Source organism: Bradysia coprophila, chromosome III (assembly GCF_014529535.1).
Source record: "Bradysia coprophila strain Holo2 chromosome III, BU_Bcop_v1, whole genome shotgun sequence".
Classification (NCBI taxonomy): Eukaryota; Metazoa; Arthropoda; class Insecta; order Diptera; family Sciaridae; genus Bradysia; species Bradysia coprophila.
Genome location: NC_050736.1, coordinates 4,190,743 through 4,217,048, shown reverse-complemented (window position 1 = coordinate 4,217,048; position 26,306 = coordinate 4,190,743). Strand labels below are relative to the sequence as shown.

The window sequence follows — 26,306 nt, the reverse complement described above, 5'->3', positions numbered from 1 at the left end:
TTCATTATCGGTTTCTTAGAATTGTTTTTACTTCTTCATCGAAAAGATCGAAATCTGAGTATCATTTGACGTAAAGTCCACACATGCTGATACTGTCAGCTAAATCTGTTTTCCGCAAATATCTAGAGAATAGCAAAAGTAAATCCGTAACTTGTATGTTTGAAAGAAATGTATGGTTTTAGGGGAAGAGGAAGGAGTAGTAGAATATTATTTTTGAGAGTCTTACACTTCATTTGATACTACATACAGGACTACAGGTCGTTTTTAATTAATTCTATACTACAACATCAGTATGATACTCTGTTGCATGTGCGGCAGTAAAATTCGAGCGCTGTTACAAAGGTTCGACAGGAAGAAGATGAATAATTAAATTACCCTTATATGGCACAGACGCGTTTAGTCTATTTTAAGTTCAGATAACTCAGCAAGACTTCATCACATTCCACTTTTGATTGTTAATGAAAAATCTAACTAATTGACGGCTGTGGCTTCATTTTACTATTTTTATTCATCTCTTTCGTATCAATGTCAATGACACCTTATCTTGAATCTCAAACATTTACACAGAAGACCCATGTATGTAAACAACAAAATATTAACAATTAAGCCCATGACCGTTATGTATAACGTATTGTTTATCATAAATCAATGTTTTTCTGTCCTCTGATCCCAAGAAGTGCTTGCTCGTATTCACAATAGGCATATCAGAATGTAATGGAAAAAAAAATATTTTCAACTCAAAATGAAATTGAGTTCCACCGAATATGCTGGTCTTTGTGTTAAGTTGATAAACATACAAATAGTATTGCACCAAATATTTATTGTAATTAATAATTTGAGAAGAGTCATCATATTGATGCGAAGCAGTACATGCACGTGATACGGACAAAAGCACTAAGGGTCGGAACATTTTGAGACTAAAACATCCGGATTGATTAAAATTTTGAATAAAATCGGTTCAACAACTGACTTTCCCGCAATATAATTACAATAGTTAGCGAATATATTAGTTGATACAATAATGTTCTGCGGGATTTAAATAAGATCTTCCACTTGAAGAACTTTGCGGGGAACACGTCGTCAGACAGGATTTTCAGGGCAGGTTCAAAACCGTTCCTAAATTTTTGTACGGGAAAATTTAAGAGAAATCATTTCTAAAACCCTCCAGCCACGACCCTGACAGGGAAGAGAATCCGAAGTACCCTTTTACGGTTATATCATATGTTATGGACAGCGGCTACATAAATAATCGATACTGTCGGGCTAGTCTGGTGATGTAAATTTCAAGATGTATAAATAAACAAACAAACAAGCAAGTTGGTTCTCTTACTCTAGTGAATCCTCGGATATGAAGGAATGGGAATTTGTTAAATAGTCTTGTTTAATTCATTAATCAACGAAAAAGATAAAGCTTTTTCATCAACAATGGTCTCCAAAAATGAGTTTAAAGAGAGGTCTGGACTATGCAACCAAACTCCGGTCTTTATACGCCCTAAAGAATAGCGTAGTATCCGATGGATTAACGAGGGTAAGATAACCAACTTTGAGAAACACCCTACTGGTGATATTACTTGAAGTCTGTGAAGGATTTAATATCTACTGAGAATCTGAAGCTACAACGAACGTGATCATTTGAGTAATAGTTTCATGGAATCATTTTACCTTAACAACGGATCTACTGATAGATCTGTGCGTAGATCGGCGTTTAGTGTCTCTGTTAGTCATTTCGCTTCGGTTTCGGTGGCTATAACCTTAATACTGTATCATAAAAACCTATTAAAATCCGTCTGTTTAAATTTCACAGAAAACGAATTTCGTGAGTTGGTTACTGATAATACGTAGAATAGTAGAGTTCTTGTGAAAGTACATACCTCTCGCGGATACAAAAACAATCGCTTATTTTCTCTGAAAAGAATTTTTTTCTAACTAGTGGCGAAATAACGCAGCTTCGTCGGTTACTAAACTAAAATTCGCCTCCGGCTCGAGCTCATATTTTTTCATATTGAAATCTTCGAGAAATGCAACATGGGCAAGGGATCGGAACATTTGCGTGGACGTCTAGTACAACTTACCAAAGTTCGCCGGGAGTACCGAGTAATGAGTTTTATCTGAATGTATCAAACAAATCTGAAAAAATGAAACTTTTTTTGGCATTATCTTGAAGCCCAGGTTACACTGAACATTTCCACATAATAATATTTTTAGTGTCGCTCGTCACTGATAAGGACTTGCTCTCAGAATATAGGCTTTCTCGGGATGATTTTACACCAACATAAACTAAGATGTCCTAACATCACTCTTCATCATTAGTCCGAAATGAAAAAAATTCTGAAAACCTGATTTGCATGTGATTTTCGCTATTTTTCACACACTTCGTCCTTGAGCGACCCATAAATCGATTCGGATCGAGTCGATCCCATAGACACTTTTTATCAGGGGACCAAATAGATTGATTTGATTTGAAACACCTACACACCATGTCTTAATTAAAAAAAGTAAATTCCAAGTTTGGTAATTTGTGTATCAATTTTATTCGGCATAATGATAAAATCCTTTGAAATGAAATAAACTTCAATCAAAACCAAAATAAAAATTGTGTATTTTAAGACTTTTAAAGCGAGTTGTGTAATATGTTTTAGCTTTTTTCTTTCTTGTATAATCTTGAACAAACATTCCATTTTGAAGCTAATTTCTTTAATGCTAAAAACTCTCTTTTTTTAACCTTTCAATATTTTTTGGTTAAAATTGTTTATTCACTGGGGAATCATAATTTATTTTTAAAGCGATTTATGTAAACAATGCTGAAAATATTAAAATGATTGCATTTTTCACATTAACAAAAATCAAAAGCAAATTATAAAAAAAAATCGTTTACAATCCCAGCTGAAAATGTTTAAATCTACATTAAATTACTAAGTTTCATGTTCTTTGGATCAGATCCATTTTCCATTCGTTTTCATCATATTTTTCATGTTTAGATAAATAAATAATAATAACAATAGTGTCATTTCATAATGTTTCGATTTGTTTTTATTATTATTGTGGGGTCATTAAATTGATGAAGAACTAAAAGCAATTCAATCAACTTCGTTATAACAGCGACCTGTTGATTTATTATAGACAAATTACTTCAAACAATAAAAACACAACAAATTGAAACCGGTGTGTCAAGCTCTGTGCTTATAAACCATAAACAAAAAAAAATCGTAATTTTCAATTGAAAATATACTTAATGCGCACATGTGAAACTGTAAAAGCAAGAAAATTATTTAAATCAACTGGTGACCCGACACACTGTTTTAAGCGAACGCGATATATGTGACAAGTTCCTCGGTAATAAAATTAATTCTCCCACAATAATTCGATTTAGCTTTTCAAAAAACTTAACAAAGACTAACTGTTTCAAATTTATTTGAATTTAAAAGTCCGAATACGGTAACGCGACCTTTGGCTTCGAGAAAGTGATCGGACGGTAGTAGTCTCTCGTTTGTCCCCATCCACGAGCAGCTCGATTATAATTTTCCACTTGGTCCAAGTTAATTTGAGACCTTGGATTGCTGACAGGTGACGATTGGTATGAATAGTTGTCCTGCGATGATTGATACGTATTTTTGCTTGTATTGTTGTACAGAGTTATTGGTTGTCCTTGTGGAGGTGCTTGGGATGGGTATTTCTGTTGTTGACCATAGTTCGGCTTCGAGACGGGACTACTGCCGTATGGCAGTGGAGATTGATTCCGGACGATTGTGTTGGGAACGGTCAGTGGTCGGCGCGTTTGTTGACGAGATTGGTGTTGGGACGATTGATATTGTTGACTTTGTTCGAAAATTGCAAGTTTGTCGTTTGCTATCGGTGAAGGGTTGAATGTTGTCGACGGTTGATTTTGATTGATTCCTTGGTTCGGTGGACTGTAATTAATTGGATTCGGTTTATAGTAAGCAGATGATGGTGGAGACACTGCTTGCTGTTGATACGGCGAATACACGGAGCTGGGTGGTGGTGCCTGATAACTTGATGCATTGTACTGTGGCTGTTTCACCGCTGGCAAATAGTTATTGGTTGGCGGAGCACCATACACATGCAATGGGATTTCAGGTGGAGTGTACACATCTGTATAAAGAAATCATTGCAATTTGGTTAATTATCGGATAACTTGGCAGTGGTGTCAAAAGAATGACACACGAATATCACGATCTGTAGTTTCGAGTAGAATCCAAAAATTTTGAAACATTTAGGTTGGAGTCAAGCTACAGCTAACAATATTACATTAGAGATTCTCTTCTGATTCGATTAACAAATTTTGGTCAATTTAAACCACAAATACCATCCACTAATGTATTGACCATGAAGTACTACATTTAGAAGAATGTTTTAGAACGCTGTGTGAACGTTCTTTAAATGCAAATCCAGTGCTTGCAACATAAGTGTAAGGTAGAACTTAAAAATGTATTGCTTAAAAAAGAGACTTTCAAATTGAATTTCGTTAGCTGCACTACTCAACTCGATATTTTGTCACTTCTTTTACGGCAATACTTCAACGTCTTGATATGTTGCTTTAAACTGACGATACAGTTTTACTGCTCTTAGTTTACCGGCTGCAGAAGCTGAGTTTTTCTTTTGCCGGAAAACAAGAACTCAATCGGACTTAATAAAGTACTGCAGCACGAGCAACTTTATACGTTATCTCTGGACTCTACTACTTCATGGTAAGTGAACAAGATAATCGACGACTCGTGGAATAACATGAGAAGGAATAACTGAGAATTTGCTTGCTTATTTTTCGTCTACAAGTCAAACGATCTCAGTACATTGAAAGAAAGTTTATAATGGATGAAGGGTGGATTCATATCTAAGGTAAAAAAGAAGCTGCATGCAAATAATTTTTTTTTATCAAATTGAAGCAAGCTTTTACATGCTTAGCTAATCAATACTTGCACAATAATTATTGGCTTATTTTGACCAATGTCGAACAGTTGGAAGCAATTAAATTTGGAAGGACTTCACAAAGTAGGAATAACAAATAAACACATAAAAGCGCTTGCCTTGTTGTTTATCGATGTTGGCATTTACAGTTTCATCGTTTCCATTAATAAAGTTTTCATTTTTTGACGATTCAAATTCATCGTAAAACTCAGTTCCATTTTGACTGTACGAATAGGAGTCAGTCTGTTCAAATTGCTCATTTTGACTTAACGTTATCTTATGCTCCTCGCTAGTCGAGTGTGTAACCGATTGCTTCATCTCATCCACACTTAAGCCGATAGTCATCTTCGACGGTTCTGGCAATTTATCTTCGCGTAATTTATATCGTATAACCGGACGCGTTTGTTTTTCAAATGTACAAATCAAATCCTTCACTGGAACTTTTGTGTATTCTTCGTTTTCATAATTTTCCTCATTCTCTTTGTTGGAACAATCGTTTGATCGATTTCCATTTGTTGTTCTACATCCACCATTCGGTGCGTTAGTTTGAACGTGTCTCAGTTGAACGGTCTCAACTGCTGATCGGTTACTGGATAGCTCTTTGGTTGCTATCACTTCTTTGTTGATGAAATAACCGTTTGTGTTATTGTTTTCTGTTGATGACGATTTTACATCAATCTGTCGGATTTCTTTGTTATATTGGACACTGTCATCGATTTGTTTCAATTGCTGTTGCGCCATATATTCGCTGTTAATTGTTGAATTCGACAATTGATCAGAATGCACATCTACATAAAGCGATAAAGCGTGATTTAAGCTATTGTAGTTTGACAACGACTGTACAAAACATGAAGCATTTTCTACTGTATGATCCAATGTTGAATGTGATTTTTGGATGATTGTGTCTTCAAATGAAGGTGATTCTTTGATGTTAAAGAAAAAAGTAAATTTGAAAATGTTTTCTTTATATAAAAGCGTTGTGAGCATAAATACATTGACAAATAAAATGGAAAAAGTAAATTCTCCATTTAATAAGCAAATAAATTAAAATTAAATTAAATTAAATTAAATTAAAAAAATATTAAATTTTCCTATAAAATGTATTTTTGAAAATAAAGGATTTTTCCGTGTGATTAAGTTCGATTTAAATATCTCACCTGAAGGCAAATTTGGTGGGGGAGCGTTCCATCCCTGTGGAATACTTGGCTTATAAGCTAAGTCACGCATGCTGTTGGAGCTAGATTTTGGCTGAGCCGGACGTGATGGCTGCAAGAAATGTACACGTTTGCATTTCTTTCAAATTTTCTCAAAGAATCCATTAAATCTCGATAGAACAAAACTTACCTGACTATATGGCTGATATGGCGGAGTGCCATAAGGATCAGGGTGTTGCGGCTGCTGAGACTGCTGTTGTTGTTGTGGAGGTGGTGCAGAATAACCTCTATCTTGTTGATAGGATTGAGGTTCCTCGAAAGCAGTATTCGCAAACCCAGTCTGAAGTGCTGCCTCCCATGGCGATTTAACGAGTTTCACTCGAGGTTCAGAATATTTAGCCTGATCAAATAGTTATTTGAATTAACTGGGGGTAAAACATAGTCTGGCTGAAATTTACTTGGATTTGATCCAATTTCATGTTTTGCTGTACACGCTGCACACCGAAATCAGTGTACGCTGGTATTGGACTATAACCACCAGGTGCCCCAGATGGACTTACTGTAGCCGCATTCGTTTCATCAACGATCCATTTTTCGGAGCGCTTACGTCTCTTCGCAAATAGTTCGGCTCCTGTGGAGTTTAGACTTTAAAGTGAAATCTCAAAATCCATACTTCAAAAATGGATGATACCTTTTCCCTGTGGAGCATACAGGGCAGTTACCAGTTCAGCACATCGATCTGGTGATAGCATACCGCTATCGATGCTTACACCGCAATTCTGTAAGGTAGTGATATCTTGAACTTGTCCGCGTGGATCCATTACTAGTTTCAGCGGAAGTTTATCTCTTTGTTGAAATTCATGATTTTCTTTGCTGTTATCCGCACCATATCCATTATATTGTTGGTTGTCCGCTTCTCCTAAATGTTAACATATTGCGTGTACACTAACAAAGCGCGCAACACACACTGCAAACGCAATCAACACAGGTACAGGTGTGTGTTGTAGCTCATATAATTGTCCTGATTATACATGAAGCAGAAACACACACCTTTTAGCAAGTTACTTTCAATAAAAAAAAACATAAAAAATTTAACTAATTTTTGGGCAAGTTCTTGTGGTTGGGCTGTTAAATTAGCAACAATTTCAAAATAAAAAATTAAATGAAAATAGTGATGGAATGATGCTTCTTTCTTTCGATTTCTTTAAAAAGTCCTTTTCTTCTTCAATAAATTAAGAGACTTTGATGATAGAAAATTCTTAAAACTTATTTTATTCACTTTCTTAATAATTTATTGTTTTTTTTTCTATATTTTGTGATGTATATACCTTCCCCTTCGTGCACCCATTTAACAGATCTCTTCATTCGGTTAACATACATAGACTGTCCTTTGGACTGTTGATTACTGGAATCGCATAATGATGATGATATTCGTCGAGCCAACTCAACTTGATCTTCAACGGTTGGATGGAGGCCAGGCGTGAAAAATGCTGAAGATGCATACAGTTTGCCTGCCAAGAACAATTATTTTCGATATTTTTTTGCTTTCATAAAATTAATTAATTTTCTACGAAATTTAATTTAATAATTTCAACTGTGTGTTTTATCTTAGTTTTGTCTTGTTGTTTTTTCGTTTTTTTTTACTTTTCGTTACGATTTTCGATAAATAAGTTATTTAAAAATGGCTGAAGAGGAAGGTATTTCGTATGAGTAGAATTAAACTGATTTTCGATATTTAAATTCGTAAATAAAATCAAAATTGGGAGGAGGGAGTTCGAAAATGGAAAACATTTAAGATCTGATTGAAATTAGTCGTGAAAAATGTGTTTGATGGATGTTATATAATGGTATTATAGGTAGCATCCCTCGATTCCTAACTTAATCCCTCTTCCTACGTTCAAATATTAAATAGTCATAGAGCAACAGATCAAATCATTGCGAATAGAATAATATACCAGATGCATCTAGCATAGTTTGAAACTATTATTGAAATCTCAAGAACTCGAACAATTTCTTGATTTATCGTGTTGCGCGATTCAAGTAGCAGAAAATTGGATTCGACAAATCAATTTAAAATACATCTAGAAAGTACACAGTTTATAAATAGGTAAGTTACGAATTAATTTATTGCCAGAACATTTCCACAGTTTATCGCGCAAAGTGAATTACAAATTGTTGTATTTCGTGTAGTAGTTTAGTGAAACGATCGAGTGCAATCTGTTATGATTGTAATTTAAATAGGACCCATCTGACAAATGGTTCTCATACTTCAATGTGATGAGATGAGGATAAAATTTGTACTCAATGTACTATCATAAACTAAATATCTGCCGACTGAAACAGGAATTAAAATCTAACCTTCCTTATTATTTGGAGTGTTCAGAGACAATTTTTCCTGATAAGAAGTTACTGAAAAGCCCTGATGATTCATTTAATTTACAGAAATTAAGTATCTACTACCCAGGGCCAGACTGGTCCTATGAGTGTTCGGGCGATTCCCGAAGGGTCTTTTGATTTTTGTATGGATAATGGGCAACATTGAACCTTTTGAAAAATTTCTTCATACAACGCCCGAAGGGCTTTTTTGAGCCAGTCCGGCACTGCTACTCCCTCTAAGCATATGGTTCTGCTTCCATGCATTGATATCGAAACATGAATAATGAATAACACGAAGGTTAATCCGAATGCCATTCAGGCTCGATAGCTTTTGTGTTATATTATTGAGGCAATGCTATTCGATTTCATGATTTATATGATCTTGACGGGCATAAGTATTGTGTTTGTAATGTATATGTTTGTGTGGTACTTTCAATTAGAAAAAAAATAATTTCTTTCTTTTAAAAACAAACAAGACTTGCAAAACTACACAAGATAAACATTTTCTTTTTTTAAACAAAAACCATTTATTCGTAATGGAATTGAAACTCACGATTTTTTTGCGGAACAATCTCTTCAGCATCTTCGGCTGGTGTGAGTATTTTTTGTAAATCAACTGGTTTTCCAGGTGCTGCATCCTATACAATTTGAACACGACATAATATAATGGAAAATTCATTCATACAGATTTTCAGATATTATCTCTACAGTCTTTATAGGCAAAATGTATGATTGAGCATTTCTATCAGAGGTACTGACATGCACTCTTAAAAGTTCTGAAAATCAAATAAAAAAAGGTCACAGGCTCATCCTGTTAAAACAAATAGCTTTCGACTTTATTCTGCAAAGGGATCGTCCATAAAGGACGTCCGCGTTGCCAGCCGGTAGTGTTGCGTTTACTACTTTCATGTAAATCGATACATTCAAGGTCAAATACAACTTTCTAATAAGTAAACTGAAGTTTACGAATTGCATAAAAAACCGTATTTACTCCTCTTTCCTTGAAATAATGGATTGTAAACATAACATTGTAAACTTTATGGCAGGGAGATATTGTCTTATGTGCATGTCAATTCACTGTCAAGTTGCAAAATATTATATTTCGCACTAGTGCGAAAAGAAACTATATGGAATTCCATTATCGCACCGGTACGTTTGCTCTGAGTTACGTAATAGTTATTTATACAACCAAGAGTGATAAATGCTTTTTTATGCACACGATGTGTATTGTCACACTTGGCCTACGGCCTCGAGTGACAATCTTCACATCTAGTGCCTAAAAAAGCATTTATCGAGTTGTATACAACGTTTTTCGCAATAAAGGCAACGGAAAGTCCTATTTTGCTGCAAGTGCTATAATATGAATATTTCGTATCGAGACAGAAAATTTTCATCTGCTTCATTCAGGTCTATTGAATAACAATATTTTAAATAGCGAGGTCATAGACCTTGACACGAAGTGTGTAATTGCCATTTTACATACCCGAGTACAACAAATATGTTTTTTACTAGAATTATTGCGTAACCAGTCAGTCAATTAAACAAAAAGTGATCATTAAAAATAGAAGCCGTGATTGGAATCCTTACCCTTTGCCAAATTTTTTTGCTCAGTTGCAACAAAAATTCTTTCTTAGCCGGATCGAATCGATCAGACGGTTTAAAACCCCGTTTACTAACAATAACACTATTGGATCGTTGCAAATTCGGATATCTCGTATTCGATTGGTGATAATCGAATGGGGAACGATTGTACATAGATGAAATTTGATTCGTGCTAATACTTCGCTGATATGAATACATTTCTTGATTCAGGCGAGTAAATGGGGAAATTGTCTCTTGGATTGTTTTGTTTTACCGAACTGTCGTTATTTATTGGATTTTTTTAATTTTATTTTATTTGTCGTTCTATTATCGAATGAACATTTTATAGAAAAAGCACACAAATTTCACCATGTCAAGTTAAAATCGTTTGAGAATCGGTTTAAATGTGCCATAGAATAGTGTTCCAATGGTTCACGACTACATAGACAATGTCGTATAAATAAATTCTTAAATATTCTCAAATAAGAGTTAAGAATGAAAAAGTTACAAAGACGGGTATGTACATCGAGAACCGTCAACTGGTCAAATCTACTTCTAGCAACAATTTCGTCTATATTTCCATTTTATGTGACACTATCTCTTTCCTAATTTTCCAACAAGAATTTTTGTTGTTTTCCATTCACACACATACGTAAAACAAAATAAGTACAAAAAAATAGACTCAAAAGCCACTGATTAAACACGATTTTCTCAAGTCCTGGTACAAAACTGAAGAAGCTGAAAGTATTTTTGGTTGATTTTTGCGGGTTTACTTTATTTCTGTACAATCTCGTATGTGGTTGGGATGCTTTACATATGAATCGAGATGAAAAATTTCTCAATGTAACACAGAGAAACTGTAAGACGATTTCCACAAGTGATTTTATTCGTTTTTTTTTCTTTCTTCACACACTCGTGCGAGAATAAAAATAGCATGAATCGTGTGAGTGAAAATCTGTGCGAAGAAATTAGAAATTAAAATTACCGTACCGATCACTTATCAGCTTCAATACTCATTTTATGCACGGTACACACGCTCGTAATAGTAAAAATTGTTTGACTGGAGTAAACTTGGAATGAGTAATTGCAATTATATTACTAAATTTGAAATATATGACATTGAATATATTGAGATAAATAGTGGAATGTACTGAGCATTCCTATTGAATGTAATCACATTTTCCCATTTTCCTGGAAATCGTTCGTTTTCAGTTTTATAACACTACACAGACGATTAATAATGAACGCATTCAACTTTCTATTTTTTCCATCTTTTCGTTGTGTTGGTGGGAAAAGAATGGTTGGGGAAGACAAGCATTTTTATTTATAAACGAATGCGTAATAAAACTTATAACGATGCGATGAGTATTGTTTAGTTTATACGGGTCGATATAGATATTTCGATAATTCCACATACTACAATATTTGACTTGAAGCGAACAAAGATCTTTCAACATCTGGTTGTTGATGCATGCACGGTATATAAACGATCGTTAGGGTTCAAATCTACTGATTGAATGGGTTCTCGGAAATTTATTCTTCTATGAGATTACCATATCTTAGTGTTCTAAGAGATGGGTAAATATGGATATCATCTTTGACGGCTGCATATTGCTCTATATTTAAAAAAAAATCGTGTTTTTTAGTATTTAGAAACGGCTAGCCATCTGATATCGACAGCGACGCGAAAAATAAGTGATGGGCTCTGGCTATTGTTCTTTTATAATATAACAAAACATGTAGTCATAGAAGAAGTCAAAGATTTGGTATTAAGCCGAACAGGAGAAGTAACAGATTTCAACGTTTCAAGACAAAATGAGGACTCGCATTCTAAACAAACGAAGCTGAAATTACTAATTAAAAATAAACGATCTAGAGATTCTTTTAGTTAAAAGTAATTGCATAAAAAGCATGGGATCAGTGTCTGTCTTTCAAAGAATGTGTCGATGATACACTACTGACTAAAATCTTGAATCTATGATGATGAATTATTTGATTTGATTTTTTGTTGGAAATACCATTTATTTTCAGCAAAAACTATGTTCTTCTCTGTGGCAGAAATTTACTATTTTCAAATTTTTTGCATGGTAGGGTTGAAAATGGTTTGTGAAATCCTAGGTACTATATTTTACCTCACTAAAAACTGATAGGTAATTGAGTCATTACCTATCTGTTTTTCGAACTAGCAGATAAAATACGATATAAAATCAACCGAACATTTTCGAGCCATGTGATTTTTGTTTTAAATGTAATTTTGAGTCGCTTCAAAATGACTTTGTTGCATAGCCATGGCTAATTCCCTGCATACTAGAGAATCAAATTATATATATTTTATCTAAAGTGCACCTGACGACGATCTGCGTTTATAAAATTGGAGAGAATCGTCTTTGCGACTTTGAATTTAACAAATCTTTTAGGCGAAAAACGCAATGACAATATTAATGCCGAAGTAATTACTGTGTAACTACTTCCCAACAATGTTACACAGAAGAAACGAATTGAATCTTCGCCAAAAGTATACATCAAATTGCAGAATTCGTTTCTATCAAGACACGTGTTCCAAGTGTTCCATGATTATAAATCGAAATTCAGAATGTTTAAACGATCATGGCACTTTGTTTATTTGATTGAGACTGGCTGTCTAATTATTTTGAATTTTTTTTTTAAACAAAAATTGTTACACAGATATTCCGTACTTGTCGAAAGATTAGAACTTCTTGTGAGTTTTTTTTTGTTCATATTCAAAAGATTTTTGTTTATTCTATGCCCCACCGACGTTGATTCGTTTTAATAAATTGGCACAACAATGTGAGTAATGATGGTGTTTTACGTGCAAAATCTGTTAATGTGGCATAATTTACCCAGAAGGCAATTAACCCATTTTGGAAAATTTATATTTTCGCAAAAAGACCGAATTAACGGGACACACTTAGCAGAACAGAAACGTTGTCTTCAATTTCGAAAATATACTCGCTACACGATCCGTTTACATGTATAAGTAATTACTATTTTTAAGGAAGTTAATTCATGTAGAACAGTCAAAACAACGAAAAATTTCCATTTGATTTCCAAATAATGAATTAACAAATCATTTCAATGTACCACTATATATTGTACACAATCAACGAGATGAGTAAATACATTCTCCAACATAAGGAAAATAAATAAAAATTATTTATTTCGTTGGCTCGTTCTCAATTATTTGTTTAAATTAAAATTAAAAATAAGAAAAGAGGGAAAATCGTTTTTCATAGAGCTAAAATGAATTTTGTAGGAGTGGTTTTACGACGATTAATACTACACAGCACACAAACGAAATGATATGATAATGGAATAGTTCTGCTATTAGGTAGATCTATACGTTGGATTTTAAGTTTAAATTTAAACAAAAAAAATCTCAATTTTATGATTGTTATTTGAGAAAATAGGTTTTCGTTGTTCCATTGATGTTATTCTCGGTTTCACGTATGAAAATCAATTTCCTTTAGAGAGTGGAATAGAATGTATCAATTCATCTGTGCAACGTTCATTCGAAATGAAAATTTATTGAGTATTTATAGATTGCAGCTGACGTAAATGTTGTTATTATGCGTAACATCATAAGATTTGTGGATGAACTCAGACAACAAATAGATATTTCTCGCATAAAAGTCAGACAAGCTGACCCAAATACAGTCGTACACTTTTAACGTCATTAAATATTTAATCACTTCATCAGATGGTAAGGTCATGTTACAGAAATATCATTAATTTCTGCGATTCAGTACATATATATCTCATGACTGCAATATTTTGTATGTGGTGATGAATATTTCTTAGCAAATTCAAAAAAAAAAGATTTGAAGCAACAATTGCTCGTGTAAAATTGAAAGCCATTTGAAGCATATATCACTTAAGCAATAGTCACTTTAAAAATATAATCAACACCAAAATAAAAGCTAAAAGCAACCTGAAAACTCTAAAATTTGTAAATTATTTCTTAAAATTAAAAATTATCAGTCTTTTCGTTAAGTTAAATGTGCAGTCTTTTGGTTCTTAAAAATCCATGAGGAACAACAACAATTATTTGAAGGACATGTAAGTTCGACATTGAAAAATACGTTGGATATATCGGAATTTTTTTTTTATCCATTAATTCAGTCTGATGTTATGTTAAATCATAACATGAAAAGGAAATTGTGAAAAGGCTGTTTGATATTACAGCAGACAACTCAGACAGAAATCTCTTAAAAATATATTTAACAATACCAGACGGACAACCGTCTTCACAATGCCAAGAATAAGTTTGGATCTCTAAAGACAAAGGCCACATAAAAAAAACAAGAAACACAAACAAATGTACCTGTTGCTGACTGCTTTGTGACTCTGCTTTATCAGTTTGATCTGGTTTTCGCACTTGCTCCTCCTGTTCAATAACTCGATCAATATCAGATATAATTTCCTTTAAAGTGTTTTTAATATTTTCTTGCTTGATTTCAATTGCACCACCTTCTTTACCACTTGAACTTTCATCACCAACCCTATTACTTGCCTCATTTGCTGTCTTCTCGGATTGCTGCAATGATAAAGCTTCTTTTAGTTGTTGTGTCTTTTGTGATGATTCACGAGTGACTGTAGTTTGTGTAGATGGTTTTGTGTCTGTGTCGGACTGTTCGGATTCATCGTCAGCTGATTCAGCTGGTGATTCGGACTGCTCTTTTTTAGATTTACTTGGTTCGTCCTCCACCTCCTCTTCTTCTTCCTCTTCAGATTCACTTGATGGCTCTGATTCAACGGGCTTGGCTACTACCGGTTTCGGTTCTTCTACAACCTCTTTCTTCTTCAATACTATTGTGGCTGTTATTTCTTCTTCGTCATCATTGACGTCTTCAATTATCACTTTGTTGACTTCTTTAACAACAACTTTTTCTTCTGCGCTCTCAGTGACCTCCTCGACTTCCTCAACTTCTTCCACTTCTTCTTCTACCTCCTCAATGACTACTTCTGCTTTTTTATCTTCAACTTTTTCAACGACTTTCGTTTCAACTGGTTTGGGTTCGGCTACAGTCTCAACTATAGTTTCAACTTTTTCCTCAACCACTTCGGCTACTTTCGCTTCGGGTTGTGGTGGCGCTGCTTCTTTTTCGACTTTCTTCTCTTTTTTATCGACTGATTTTTCCTTTTTCACTACTTTTTTGGGTTTTTGCTCGCCATTTTCATCCTGTATCAAAGTAGGAAAGTTTCAAAAAATAATGATCGACAAGTATGCGCGAATTGAATTTTTCTGTTAAATATATTGATGCATAGATCGGTTGCCATGTGCGTTTAGTTCAGCAAATACCATTTTTTTAATGCAACAAATAGAAAAAATATAGCTACGCCAACAGTACTACATAGGCAGATTGCTTCGCGCTATGAATGCGAAGGTTGTGAAAGTGGCGTCAAAGCTAGTCTGGTGCTTCAACAACATAAAAAGCGATGCTTAATAAGTATAGAATTTAAACATCCATTAATACCTAAGCTTTAAGCTTTACATCGATTGACTACGAACTGTTACGGTAGCTTTTACATTGTGGTAATTATAAAGCATGGTACGATGATATATCTTACTAGATATAGAATAGTAATTCATAAGCCGCCTCTTGAAAATGTAATTTCATAAACATTTTCTATAGTAAGCCTCGTCGTTGGCAAGAACAAACACTAGCTCATCCGAGAAGAAAACTCATTTTTCTAGTTGATATTTTCAATTCTTCAGCCATAAATTTCTTCAGTTGGCTTTAACCGATTGATCTTGAAATTACGTTAAAACAATTAATTCATCTCAAAATAACGAATTCTCAACCATGAGTGTCGTTCATATTCGATTGTCTTTTCTAACATATCTTTGCCTAGCCAATTGTTTCATTTGAATTATATATCTATTGAATTTAGCATCACATCACACTACTGGTATATTTGTCGCTGATTTATAGCTGTGTCATTTGGTGGCAGTCCTAAATATAAAACTCGAGAAAAAAAAAATAGAAGAAATGCAGAACAAGTGTTTTTCTGTTTATTTTTCAGAGTTTTCTGTACGAGGTTATTGTGTGTATGTGTTGTGTGCGTGAAATGTGTTTTGCTCGTGTGTATGTGTGTTCGTGTTTCCATTTCGTCGAAGTAATGAATGAGTTGGTTTCAAAGTGTTAATAAAAACTTGTATTGGTGTTCTAAAGTTTCTGATCATGTAAATGGATTATTATTTTTAAAATTAGTAAATATTTGTTAGACACAAATTTAATGAAGAATTTTTTTTATTTTTTACCCATTCTTAAGTGTTAAAAGAGTTATGCTTTTTAATAAACACGAATATCGATCAACATACTTTTAAGATTTAAAAAACGGTTTTTCAACTGCTATCAACAATGTCGATAAAAATAAGCGATGAGGTCTACCTAGGCTAAAGTTAGCTTATATAGCAAAGTTTGTGTTAAAACTAGTGAAGTAAAAGAACACCTAAACAAAAGAAGTAATAGATTTAATGATTATATTTCTATATGATTGCTGTTTCGTGGAAGTTAAGAAGGCTAATTAGTTTTAGAGTAGCACATTGACAAGAGCTTTGTTAATGAATTCAGAGTTATTCCCTCTTATATAAAAAATGTTTCTGTCTTTGCTTTGAATGTGGAGTGGCCATACATATATTTCTGAAATTCCTACTTTAAAATTGAAATGTCTGGATGGGTAAACGACTCTAGATAATCTTGTCTCAATTTCTGAGAAATCTCTATTGAAATTTATAAGGAAATCAAAAGCATAGCCCTCAGCTTCGTCCAAAATATGGCACCTAATTTGTAAGTCGTTTACCCCTAGAAAATATCCATATACCCAACTAAAGCTAAAACATTGAATGCCAACGAACAACATTTAATTAAAATCGTAGCGATTGTCTCAATTAAAGCAATGCTCAGTTTGCAAAATTAAAAACAAAAATAATTTTTATTGTTAATTAAAAGAAAAAGTATCGGTTACATACGAATCAATTGAGCGAGAGCGATATAGAACTGATCAAAAGTTAAAATCATTTTAAATTATTTTTTTTAAGTTAGAAATGACGATGGATTTGTGTGTTTGTGTGATGTGGGTATGTTTTTATTTTGTGTGAATGAGAAATAAAAAAATTTCAAATATTTTTTTTTATCTTCAGATAATGTGTGCAAAGGAGAAAGCTTTTTTTTGTGTCAAATAAAAAGAATATTTTTTTTGTTATTTATAATATAATTTTATTTCATTTTTGATTTATAAAAAAAGCATATCGTTTATATAGTCATTACAGAAAAGCTGTGGAAGTAGAAAAAAAAAAGTTATAAAAGGCAGTAACATCCCATGAATGATACGAATTTCATTTAAATTTCTAATTATTAAATTTGATTTTGTAGACTGAAGTGAGTTTCCAAACCTACAGGTCATTGGAACTATTAATACACCAATTCGCAAAAAAAATATAATTTAAATGAAAGAAACCGATCCAGTTCTATATTACTCAAAGAACGCCTATTTTGGGCAGCTTTAACATTCCTTTAATTTAGACTTTGTGTGCTTCCTTAATTAAATTTATTTTGAAAATATTCACACATTTATTGTTGCAGATGAAGAGAACCTTAAATTTTAGAAAACAAAGTTCTTTAGATTAACATGGCTTCATGGCTTACCGAATTAGCGCTTCATTGTGGCTTTCTGTTTTGATCTTAGTTCGTTTATTAAAAAAAAAATATTGGAAGGTCACTATAGAAAAATCAACCTCTACGCAGTTTGAGGATTAATGAGTTTTAGAAGGTAGATGCTGTTCATAAATTACGTAACATAATACCCGTCATCGTCTGTAATCGATACGAAGGCGAATATTTTTTGCATGGAAAGTGTAATAAAAATTAACAAACCACCTCCACCGTTACGTAATTTATCAGCAGCACTGCAAGCTATGTCAATGTGGCCTAGTATTATAAAGAATTGTAAAAAAAATTAATATCCACATCGTGGACAGCTAAATTAACTGTGTAGAATACGATGGAAATAATGGATTAATTTGATAAAAAATTATTATGAAATGACACAACTCTCTAATACCATCGAATAACGGTTCCAGTGAACCAATCACAGTGTTTTATGCTTAAATTTTAACATTCACAACTTCTACTTTGTTCGATTTTGTTAACAGATTTACCGTTTCGTTTATATGAGACAAATCAACAATTGGGACTTCTACGGACGGACACTACAAAACAAGAGATTAAAATTGTCAATTAAGATTCAAAATGAAATACTCACAAGATCGAAGCTTTTTCTAATTAATCTTAAAAACAAAAATTCTTTGCAACAATTATTTTTTGTTTGGCAATTTCTGCGATTAATGAAATTACTGAATAAGTGGGTGGGATACATATTTGTAGTATCAAAAACGACAAAATACAAAATTCAAAAAAACAGAATAAATAACAAACTTACACAAACGATTTTTTTTTTGTAGACATTGAAACGAGAAAAAAAAAACACATTAAAAAATGAACAAAAACAAAGCTTAAATAGAAGCTAAGTAAAAAAATGTTTAAAAGCAAAATCAAATTTTCGTAACGATATAATAATTAAAAAAAATGAAAATTAAAAAAAAAAATTGCGACAAATACTAATAAATAATTTCCATTTTCCATGTTTCATTCATTCGTCGTCATCAAAGTTAACATCAAAAATTGTTTTTTTTTTTGTTAATTTCCATTATTAAAATTCAATTTCTTCAATTCCTGTACTAGCACCAATTTTAATGCTTTGTTTAACTGATGATGAAGTCATTTTACGTTGTGATGAACTCACCGACGACGACGATGTCACAGACTGTTGCACCACTCGAGTACTCTGTTCCGACTTCTGAACACTTTGTTGCACAGACTGCTCAACGCTTTTCTGCACAGACTTGGCACTTTCAATGGTTCCAGAGGCCGTTTTTTCTACACTGACCTGTAAAGAACAATGAATGTGTTTTATAATATAGGAAGGTATAGGGCATGAATGAGTGGTCAATAACATAGTAAGTATCATGAAGAATAATATCAATTGATGAGTTAGCTAAAATTAGTTTCAATACAGAAACTAGATTTAGATAATACGGAGAATGAAATTTCCACTTAGCATTATATGCATTTTCGTGAGTCAAGTATGTGTTGTACCTCCTAATATACCCTCCAAAACGCATATTTAGAGAGTTATTAATGATTTAAATCTGCTAGCAGCACTGAAAAAAGAGAACGTCTTTTATGAATGATCCCTAATAATTATAAGCTGACGTGCAAGTTGAAAATTATAAGTTGACTCTATTTTGTATGAAGGGGAAAATGAAAGTGAAAATCACAACCTCCTCTTACATATCAACTTGAATTTGAATTGGAAGCTTTTATGTTTTGCAATTTTATTTAAACCAAGTGTATGACAAATATTGACCAATTACAGACGGCTGTCATCTGTTATCCCCAACGATAGCAAGAATAAACGACAAGCTCTGACTAATGTGGTCTTAAAAGCATATTTATAACAAATGAAGTAAAAGATTTCTGAAGTCAATCTCTGGAAATATTCGATCAAAGGAAGTAATAGATTAGATAGTAAAACTGTAAATATGTTTGCCGTCTGTGACAGGTTAAGAGATGTAGTTCCTACTTAAATATTCTGCTGGCATCTCACTTCTTCAGTAATTGCTTGCTCATAGATTTGTCTAAACAAACTATTCTGGGAAGAAAACTTTCGATTTAAACACATGCACACTATCGCTTTTAATTAAGTAATGTTAAAAAACACTAAATTGTCTTAATTGACTACAAATTCTGGTATCGAATAATGTGAGTTATGCTAATTATTTCGTGCACATATCATACCAGTTGCGTTCACTTGTCAAGTAGTAACCTACAGTTATTTGGAGGAACGAAACGACTTAGAAATGTTTTGTGCAATAACTAATTACCGTAATTCTTATTATTTAACCTGATGGAAAAACTTTAATTGAAACGTTTTCTTTATAGAAGAAGATCACATATTTCAGTTTTTGAATGCTACGAATTCTCAGACTGCAGGTATTTTTAATTAGAGCCACATGGCCAGTAAAAATTGAGTTTGAAAATGTCGAGAAAGTATTCATGGTTTCGAGTTAAAATCTGCCTGTACTAACAAGATTGTTCAGGGTGTTAATATGCTTAATTTTCCCAAAATTATAAACAAATCCTAATGATCATTAGGATTCAATTATCGTAAGCCGAAAATGAACTACACTTTCACATCGTTTTGCAATAAAAACAGACACAGCATTATGTCAGATGAACGACGCCAATCGAAATTATGTTATAATTATGACGTTGGTTATGTGAGAGAAGGTCCAACATATACCAGTATACGTAACTTTCGCAAAATAGTTTTTCTTTGCCATTGATATCAGTCACATTTTTGTTTCGCATAAATAATTTTTTTTGTATACGTAGACATTCTTCCACCCACCCTACACCTACAAATCTGTGATGGTATTTGGTACTCATATCAATGAAAGTGAGTTGATAGAAAAAAAACAAGAACATTTCAAAGCGATTCAACATTTTATCTGAGAAGTGACTTTGGAAAATTCGCGTATGTGATTCCTTGTCATATGGTGGGTATAAATTAAGATTTAATTTAATCTTTTCGTTTTTTTTATATATTTTTCTAAGCATCAGATATCGAAGCGAAAATATAAATCAGAGATAAGTCGGTTGCTGTTGGAATAATTGTCCAGCATGCCGTTGTAAATGTTGAGATCTTTTATCTGGGCTCTGAATGTATTAATAAATTCAACTCAAAATTTTGCATTTGAATTGTTAGCGCCTTGCCAAACGATGAAGAAAAAAAAATCGAAAGAAAGAAACACTATTTTATTGAGAGTAAAGAACTTGATGAGAATTTCAACTATTTAACCTTGAATCGGTTACAAATTCTCTATTTTTTTGCCAAATTTATTGAACACTTTACTATCTCTACGGCGAAAACATTATTACAAATCTAATTTACCTCTGACGAATTCTCGGACATTGATGTTGAGCTCTTCTGCACACCATTTGCTTCAGCTACTTCCATTTTTTATTTATTTATTTCCTTACAGCTTTTTAACCACTTTTTTTTCTAAAAATTTCTTATTTTCTTATTTATCGTTCAATAAACCAATTTCTATTCGACAATACTGCCGTGCCGAATAATTTTTCGCTTTAGATTATTTTCCCAATTACCGACAGAATAATAAATAAATAAATATCACCAGCACGGTAGCTATATCGAAAGAAAATCATAAAAAAATTGTAAACTTGTTGCGTTATGTTATCTTTACAAAAAAATCACAAAAAAATTCACATAAAAAGTAAACGAAATTTTTACAACAAAAAATTTATTTCAAAAAATCTGTTCAACGGAGAATCAGAAAATGTAAAAATGAAAAGAAAATCGATTCTAATAAAAACCTCTTGTTTTTCGTTGCACTGTGGTCTAGGAATCACTAATGAAAACTCTTGTGCCGTACAATATCGTCGTGTATTTTTAGTGATTGTTCTCAGTGTGTGCTGAGAGCGCACGAATTTGTCCAACTTTTTTTTTATAGTTTTCAGTGTTTTTGCATTTTATGACAGAAATCCACAGAAATAGATTTTCATCGTGAATTCGTATTAATATCGTTTTTGTACCTAGAGAAGTGTGCGGCTGATAGTATTAAAATTGATGAAGAAAAACGATATTTAGCATGGAAATATCGCTCACTTATAACGATGTGTAAAACTGTGAGAATCACTGGCACATACTTAAGAATGTATATGAAACCAGCAAAGACAGGAATGAGAGGAAACTCTTGAGTTTGCGTATTGAAATCCACAGAAATGTGGTCGACTTAACATTGCCGAAGTTTAAATTGTGTGAATCCAATTCGAACACATTTTTAATGTTTTTTTTTTTTTATTTCGGTAACTTCGACACCCAATTTTTACGATTCTTAACGATCGCACGTTATTTATTCATGCTAAGCGTATACTATACTATGGACCAGATAGTAAATAATTGTTGGCTATATTTTAAAATTGGAAATCGATACGAATTTCGAGGAAATTGCAGCACGAATATTTGAATTGTATTTTTTGAATCGTAATTTCTTTATTGCAAAATGTAAATATTTACATTAACGAATTTAACTTCCACGCCAAGCCAAAGCCAGTATACATACGCCCAACTATATCTGTGTTGAGCCTTTATATACTTTTTAAGAATATCATTCGTAGCGAATTAGCAAGATCAGGGATCGTCTGAGCATGTGTTCTCCAATTCTATAACTAATATTAAATTTTTTGCTCGATTAAAAAATGCAACTGGAAGTAATATGAATTTACGAGCTTCTGGTCGGTAAATTCAATTTTTTGAGTACATTTTTCGCATTTACCGACCAGAGGCACGTAAAGCACTGTACGTACGAGGTTCCAAATTTTTATTTTGACGAGTGGGAATACAGGTCTTTCCTTCGAGTCAGGCCATAACGTCCCCACTCGTTAAAATAAAAATTTGGAACCTGTACTAATACTTCACATAAAATTTGCTATTTAGTGAGTATACTACTCACCCATCACATACATGCAACGCAATCTTGTAAGAACCAAATCAATGGGCATGACACAGTCTTTTAATTTATTTATCAGGATGTTGCTAGTCCTGTCATGCTGTTCAGAATACTGACTCTCTTCGATTAGCACTTATAATTTACTGAATTCGTATTCAATACCACAAAAACATCACAGGTTCATAATATGACACCTTTTAATTAGCACGTTAAATGCAAACTGAAAAAAAAACCGTCATCAATTTCAATTATGTACGTCTACCGATTCAGTTTTGTGAATTCGTACGCAGTGGTTAAGAAATTGCATTTTGTTAACGTAGCAATTTAGATTGCAACACCGTTAATAATCATGTACTATGTAGTTGAATTTTGTACTCATTATACTGCAGATGGTTTGCATTCATTTCCGATTTTATGTTCTACTTAAATATGTCAATACACCTAGGAGTTTGGTTATCGGTTTCAATAGTTTTCCTTGCTTTTCATTATTCCAATGCAAATGAACCGAACGGTCCTACCGTTCATTATGAAACATTCGACGAGTATAAAGTGAGATAGAACTGTGATTAGTATAAGAGGAAGTGCGATATGTTTGATTTTGTTTGGTTTATTCAATGATTTTAGAGTCGTTTAAACAAGACTTACTATCAACGTTGGGCGGAAAGTCGAAGCAAAAAAGCGTTCGAGGAAAATATGAGACTCATCCAGACGCACAATACGTTAGCGAAGAATGGTACATACTCGTTTGAGCTTAGGTCAAATGTAATGGCTGACTATGTAAGTATTGATTTCACATTCCTAAAAATGAAACACGATTCTTCAGAGGGAAACGTTTTGGTAGGTGTAAGTTTCACTTCGTCTGGAATAATAATTTAAAAGAATTCGAAATGTTTTAACTGCAACCTGGAATCGCAGGTAGTTACTACACAGTAATAAAGGTGTTAGCTGAACATAAATTAAAAATGTATTCAGTAAATAGTTGGTTAATCTTAGTTGCAGTGTGTAAAAATTTTGATAATTTCGCATATTAGGAAAATAGCTTAGGTACACATTGATAGTCCAAAAATTAAACGAAATAAAATTTCAGACAAACTTACAATATCTACGTCGATTTGTTCGCTTAACACACAGTAATCGTCGAAAAGTGGAGGATGTACCAAATGAAATGGTTGGTGCTTCCTTATTCCAAGTCGATACACTACCACAATCATTGGACTGGCGAGAAAAAGGTATATGCTTAGCGGTCCCTATGCAGACACATTCCATTAGAAAATATTTTTATGAACAAAATTTCAATCTAGGATTTCTATTGCCACCTAACAATCAAAAGTCGTGCGGTTCCTGTTACGCTTTCAGTATCGCCCACAGCATTTCGGGACAAGTATATAAGCGAACTGGACTGTTGATTCCGTTAAGTGAACAGCAGCTTGTAGATTGTAGCGCATTGATAGGAAATCATGGATGTGCCGGCGGATCATTACGAAACACTTTACGCTACCTGGAACAATGTGGTGGCTTGATGAGAGAAAAAGACTATCCATACACTGCCAGTGTAAGCACTCTTAGATTTTCAAATCCTTTCACATTAACAAGATATTTTATTTGAATCTAAACAGCAAAATATATGCAAATTTAATCCAGAATTAGCTGTTGTGAATGTTACAAATTGGGCAATCCTTCCTTCACGTGACGAAGATGCACTCAAAAATGCAGTTGCTACTGTTGGACCTATTGCTGTCTCAATAAATGCCGCTCCGAAAACGTTTCAGCTGTACAGTCGCGGGGTGTATGACGACCGAGATTGTTCGCCAGATAAGGTGAACCATGCAATGTTACTGCTTGGTTACACACCAGAATACTGGATTCTGAAAAATTGGTGGGGGAAAAACTGGGGTAACGATGGTTACATGAAAATTAAACGTGGCGTTAATCTGTGTGGAATTGCGAATTTTGCAGCCTATGCTGTTGTCTAAAAACAACTGGAACAATGTACAATGCACACGCAAAGTTTGAAGCGATAATAAAATATTTAGAAGAAAAATAACATTTTTTTCACATTTAAAAATTTATTTATCATCTCAGGTATAATCGAACAAAAATATTTGATTCATTGAGTTTCTTATTTAGTTCACTAAGAAATGTGTGAATTCGGCTACAAATAATGAACTTTTCAACTTCTAATGATTTAGGAAAGAAGAAGTGCACTCCCTATGGTCATTATGTTTGTTTTAGGACATCTAGGCCCCATTTTCAATTCTATGACATTGATGTCCCTGCAAAATTATACTTCATTTTGCATTTGAGCTTGACGTCCCCTTTCCATCAGAGACACCGTATATCTAAGATGAAGACATGTCGTCAGATGCTTAAAATCTTTTTAACCTGCTACCGACGACAAACATATCACCAGTATTATCGGGTCTATTACTTCCATCGATCAAAATATTTTTAATCGGTTGATTTCAAATCTTGTGCTTCAATATTTTTAACATGCATTTTGCTATATGAAAGACCATATTGCTAAGAGCTTGTCATTATTTTTGTCGTCGTTATCGGTAACAGATGAATAGCCGTATGTGATAGGTTAAGCGACTGCTGATTAATTTAACATGATCTCCGTAAAAAGCAAGGTGTTCACATGCTACGGATATAAAGACAAAAGATTTTGAATAGAAATTGTAATTTCGTCCCATTGTGATACTTGGATCGTTGGTCATTCATCCGTCCAAGCCAGATATGTAAGTAACTCACATACATCGAAACAAGAAAAATTCAAAAATTCTCCGCCCAGGGAGTTGTGTAGTACGACATCAGAGCAAAGTTTGTTCAAATAGAAAATGTGTTGCACAATAGAAAAAACGAAAAACTTCTATGCTTCAGGGAGCGAGCTTTACTTTTGTAATTACAATAGAAGAAGAAAAATTGACAAAATTGTTTCAGTTGAGCCTGAAGCAGGGAAAAATAGGAAAATGTTGTCGTTACCGTTATTTCCCATGATTTTCCACATTTTTTTTCGGAAAATGTAAGAAAATTTCGAAAAAGTTTAGGAAAGTGATTTCTAAAAAAAGGGACTGGCACGTCAGAGGACATCACAATTGCTACGACTTCCACTGTATCTACAATGGATCCAAAACATGAAAATTTCACACTGACCTGTTGTTTAGTTTTTCAATTATTTCGCTTGAAAGCATTCGTTGATGTCTCGGGGAAAAATAGCAGAGTATTTAACAGTGAAATCTACGATCGAAAATAGAGCCTCTATAGTTTCCCACTCTGTATTTTCCTAAAATGTTCGTTAAATCTATGGCATTAAAAGCGTTTTGATGGATTCTGACGTTGTAAGATATTTGTTCGTCTGAAATTCGGGTATTAAAAAATGTAACAAAAAGGTGAACTTTCTGTAGTGTTCACAATAATTTACCTTAAACATTGATAATTTTCTCTAAATGAGACCATTCTAATTTTATTACACTTTCTAACGAAATTCATTAAGGGTGTCAGGTCCATGCAGTTACAATTTTTTTCTCATGTTCATCGAAATTTTTTGCTTTCTTTTCTGTGTGGTTCCTCCCATGTATACGTTTAGCCTCACGTTCATTAATATATTTTGTTGCTAAAATACAGTAAATTTTGTTGGGTTTTTTAAGGTAAACTTT

General features: G+C 33.3%; 2 protein-coding genes and 1 long non-coding RNA gene across 16 annotated transcripts; 2 read left to right on the top strand and 1 right to left on the bottom strand.

The window, feature by feature from the left end:
* Window positions 1–2,503: 2,503 nt before the first annotated feature.
* Window positions 2,504–21,779, bottom strand: LOC119078545 (COPII coat assembly protein sec16). Of its 14 annotated transcripts, XM_037186177.1 has the most exons (14): window positions 21,515–21,774; window positions 21,072–21,326; window positions 18,861–19,004; window positions 18,217–18,267; window positions 14,566–14,589; window positions 14,377–14,439; window positions 9,007–9,091; window positions 7,406–7,588; window positions 6,769–6,996; window positions 6,536–6,708; window positions 6,268–6,477; window positions 6,081–6,189; window positions 5,043–5,711; window positions 2,504–4,110 (listed from the first exon to the last, which is right to left on the bottom strand). In XM_037186177.1, the coding sequence occupies exons 2-14, from the start codon at window positions 21,135–21,137 to the stop codon at window positions 3,419–3,421; spliced, it is 2,697 nt and encodes an 898-aa protein (XP_037042072.1). In that variant the 5' UTR covers window positions 21,138–21,326; window positions 21,515–21,774; the 3' UTR covers window positions 2,504–3,418. The 14 variants fall into 14 exon arrangements, with proteins under 14 accessions (XP_037042072.1, XP_037042042.1, XP_037042049.1 ...); XM_037186147.1 differs by having other exon boundaries at window positions 14,377–14,589; window positions 21,515–21,779; XM_037186154.1 differs by lacking the exon at window positions 18,217–18,267 and having other exon boundaries at window positions 5,043–5,846; window positions 21,515–21,779.
* LOC119078634 lies at window positions 20,590–21,056 on the top strand. Its single transcript, XR_005088038.1, has 2 exons — window positions 20,590–20,654; window positions 20,741–21,056. It is a non-coding gene; the product is annotated as an uncharacterized LOC119078634 (long non-coding RNA).
* Window positions 21,780–22,946: 1,167 nt separating the features above from the next.
* On the top strand, window positions 22,947–24,858 carry LOC119078628 (procathepsin L). The gene is made up of 5 exons (XM_037186227.1): window positions 22,947–23,199; window positions 23,275–23,427; window positions 23,738–23,879; window positions 23,952–24,202; window positions 24,267–24,858. The coding sequence occupies exons 1-5, from the start codon at window positions 23,065–23,067 to the stop codon at window positions 24,621–24,623; spliced, it is 1,038 nt and encodes a 345-aa protein (XP_037042122.1). The 5' UTR covers window positions 22,947–23,064; the 3' UTR covers window positions 24,624–24,858.
* Window positions 24,859–26,306: the final 1,448 nt, after the last annotated feature.

Excerpts from the sequence above, each read along its gene's own strand:
- LOC119078545 (XM_037186124.1), bottom strand. The coding sequence starts at position 21,137 with ATGGAAGTAGCTGAAGCAAATGGTGTGCAGAAGAGCTCAACATCAATG. Across the intron at positions 15,235-18,860 it reads CTGTGACATCGTCGTCGTCG|GATGAAAATGGCGAGCAAAA; the intron begins GTGAGTTCATCA and ends ACTTTGATACAG. Across the intron at positions 5,712-6,080 it reads CCCACCAAATTTGCCTTCAG|ATGTGCATTCTGATCAATTG; the intron begins GTGAGATATTTA and ends CGCTTTATGTAG.
- LOC119078628 (XM_037186227.1), top strand. The coding sequence starts at position 23,065 with ATGTTCTACTTAAATATGTCAATACACCTAGGAGTTTGGTTATCGGTT. Across the intron at positions 23,428-23,737 it reads CAAATGTAATGGCTGACTAT|ACAAACTTACAATATCTACG; the intron begins GTAAGTATTGAT and ends ATAAAATTTCAG. Across the intron at positions 24,203-24,266 it reads ACTATCCATACACTGCCAGT|CAAAATATATGCAAATTTAA; the intron begins GTAAGCACTCTT and ends GAATCTAAACAG.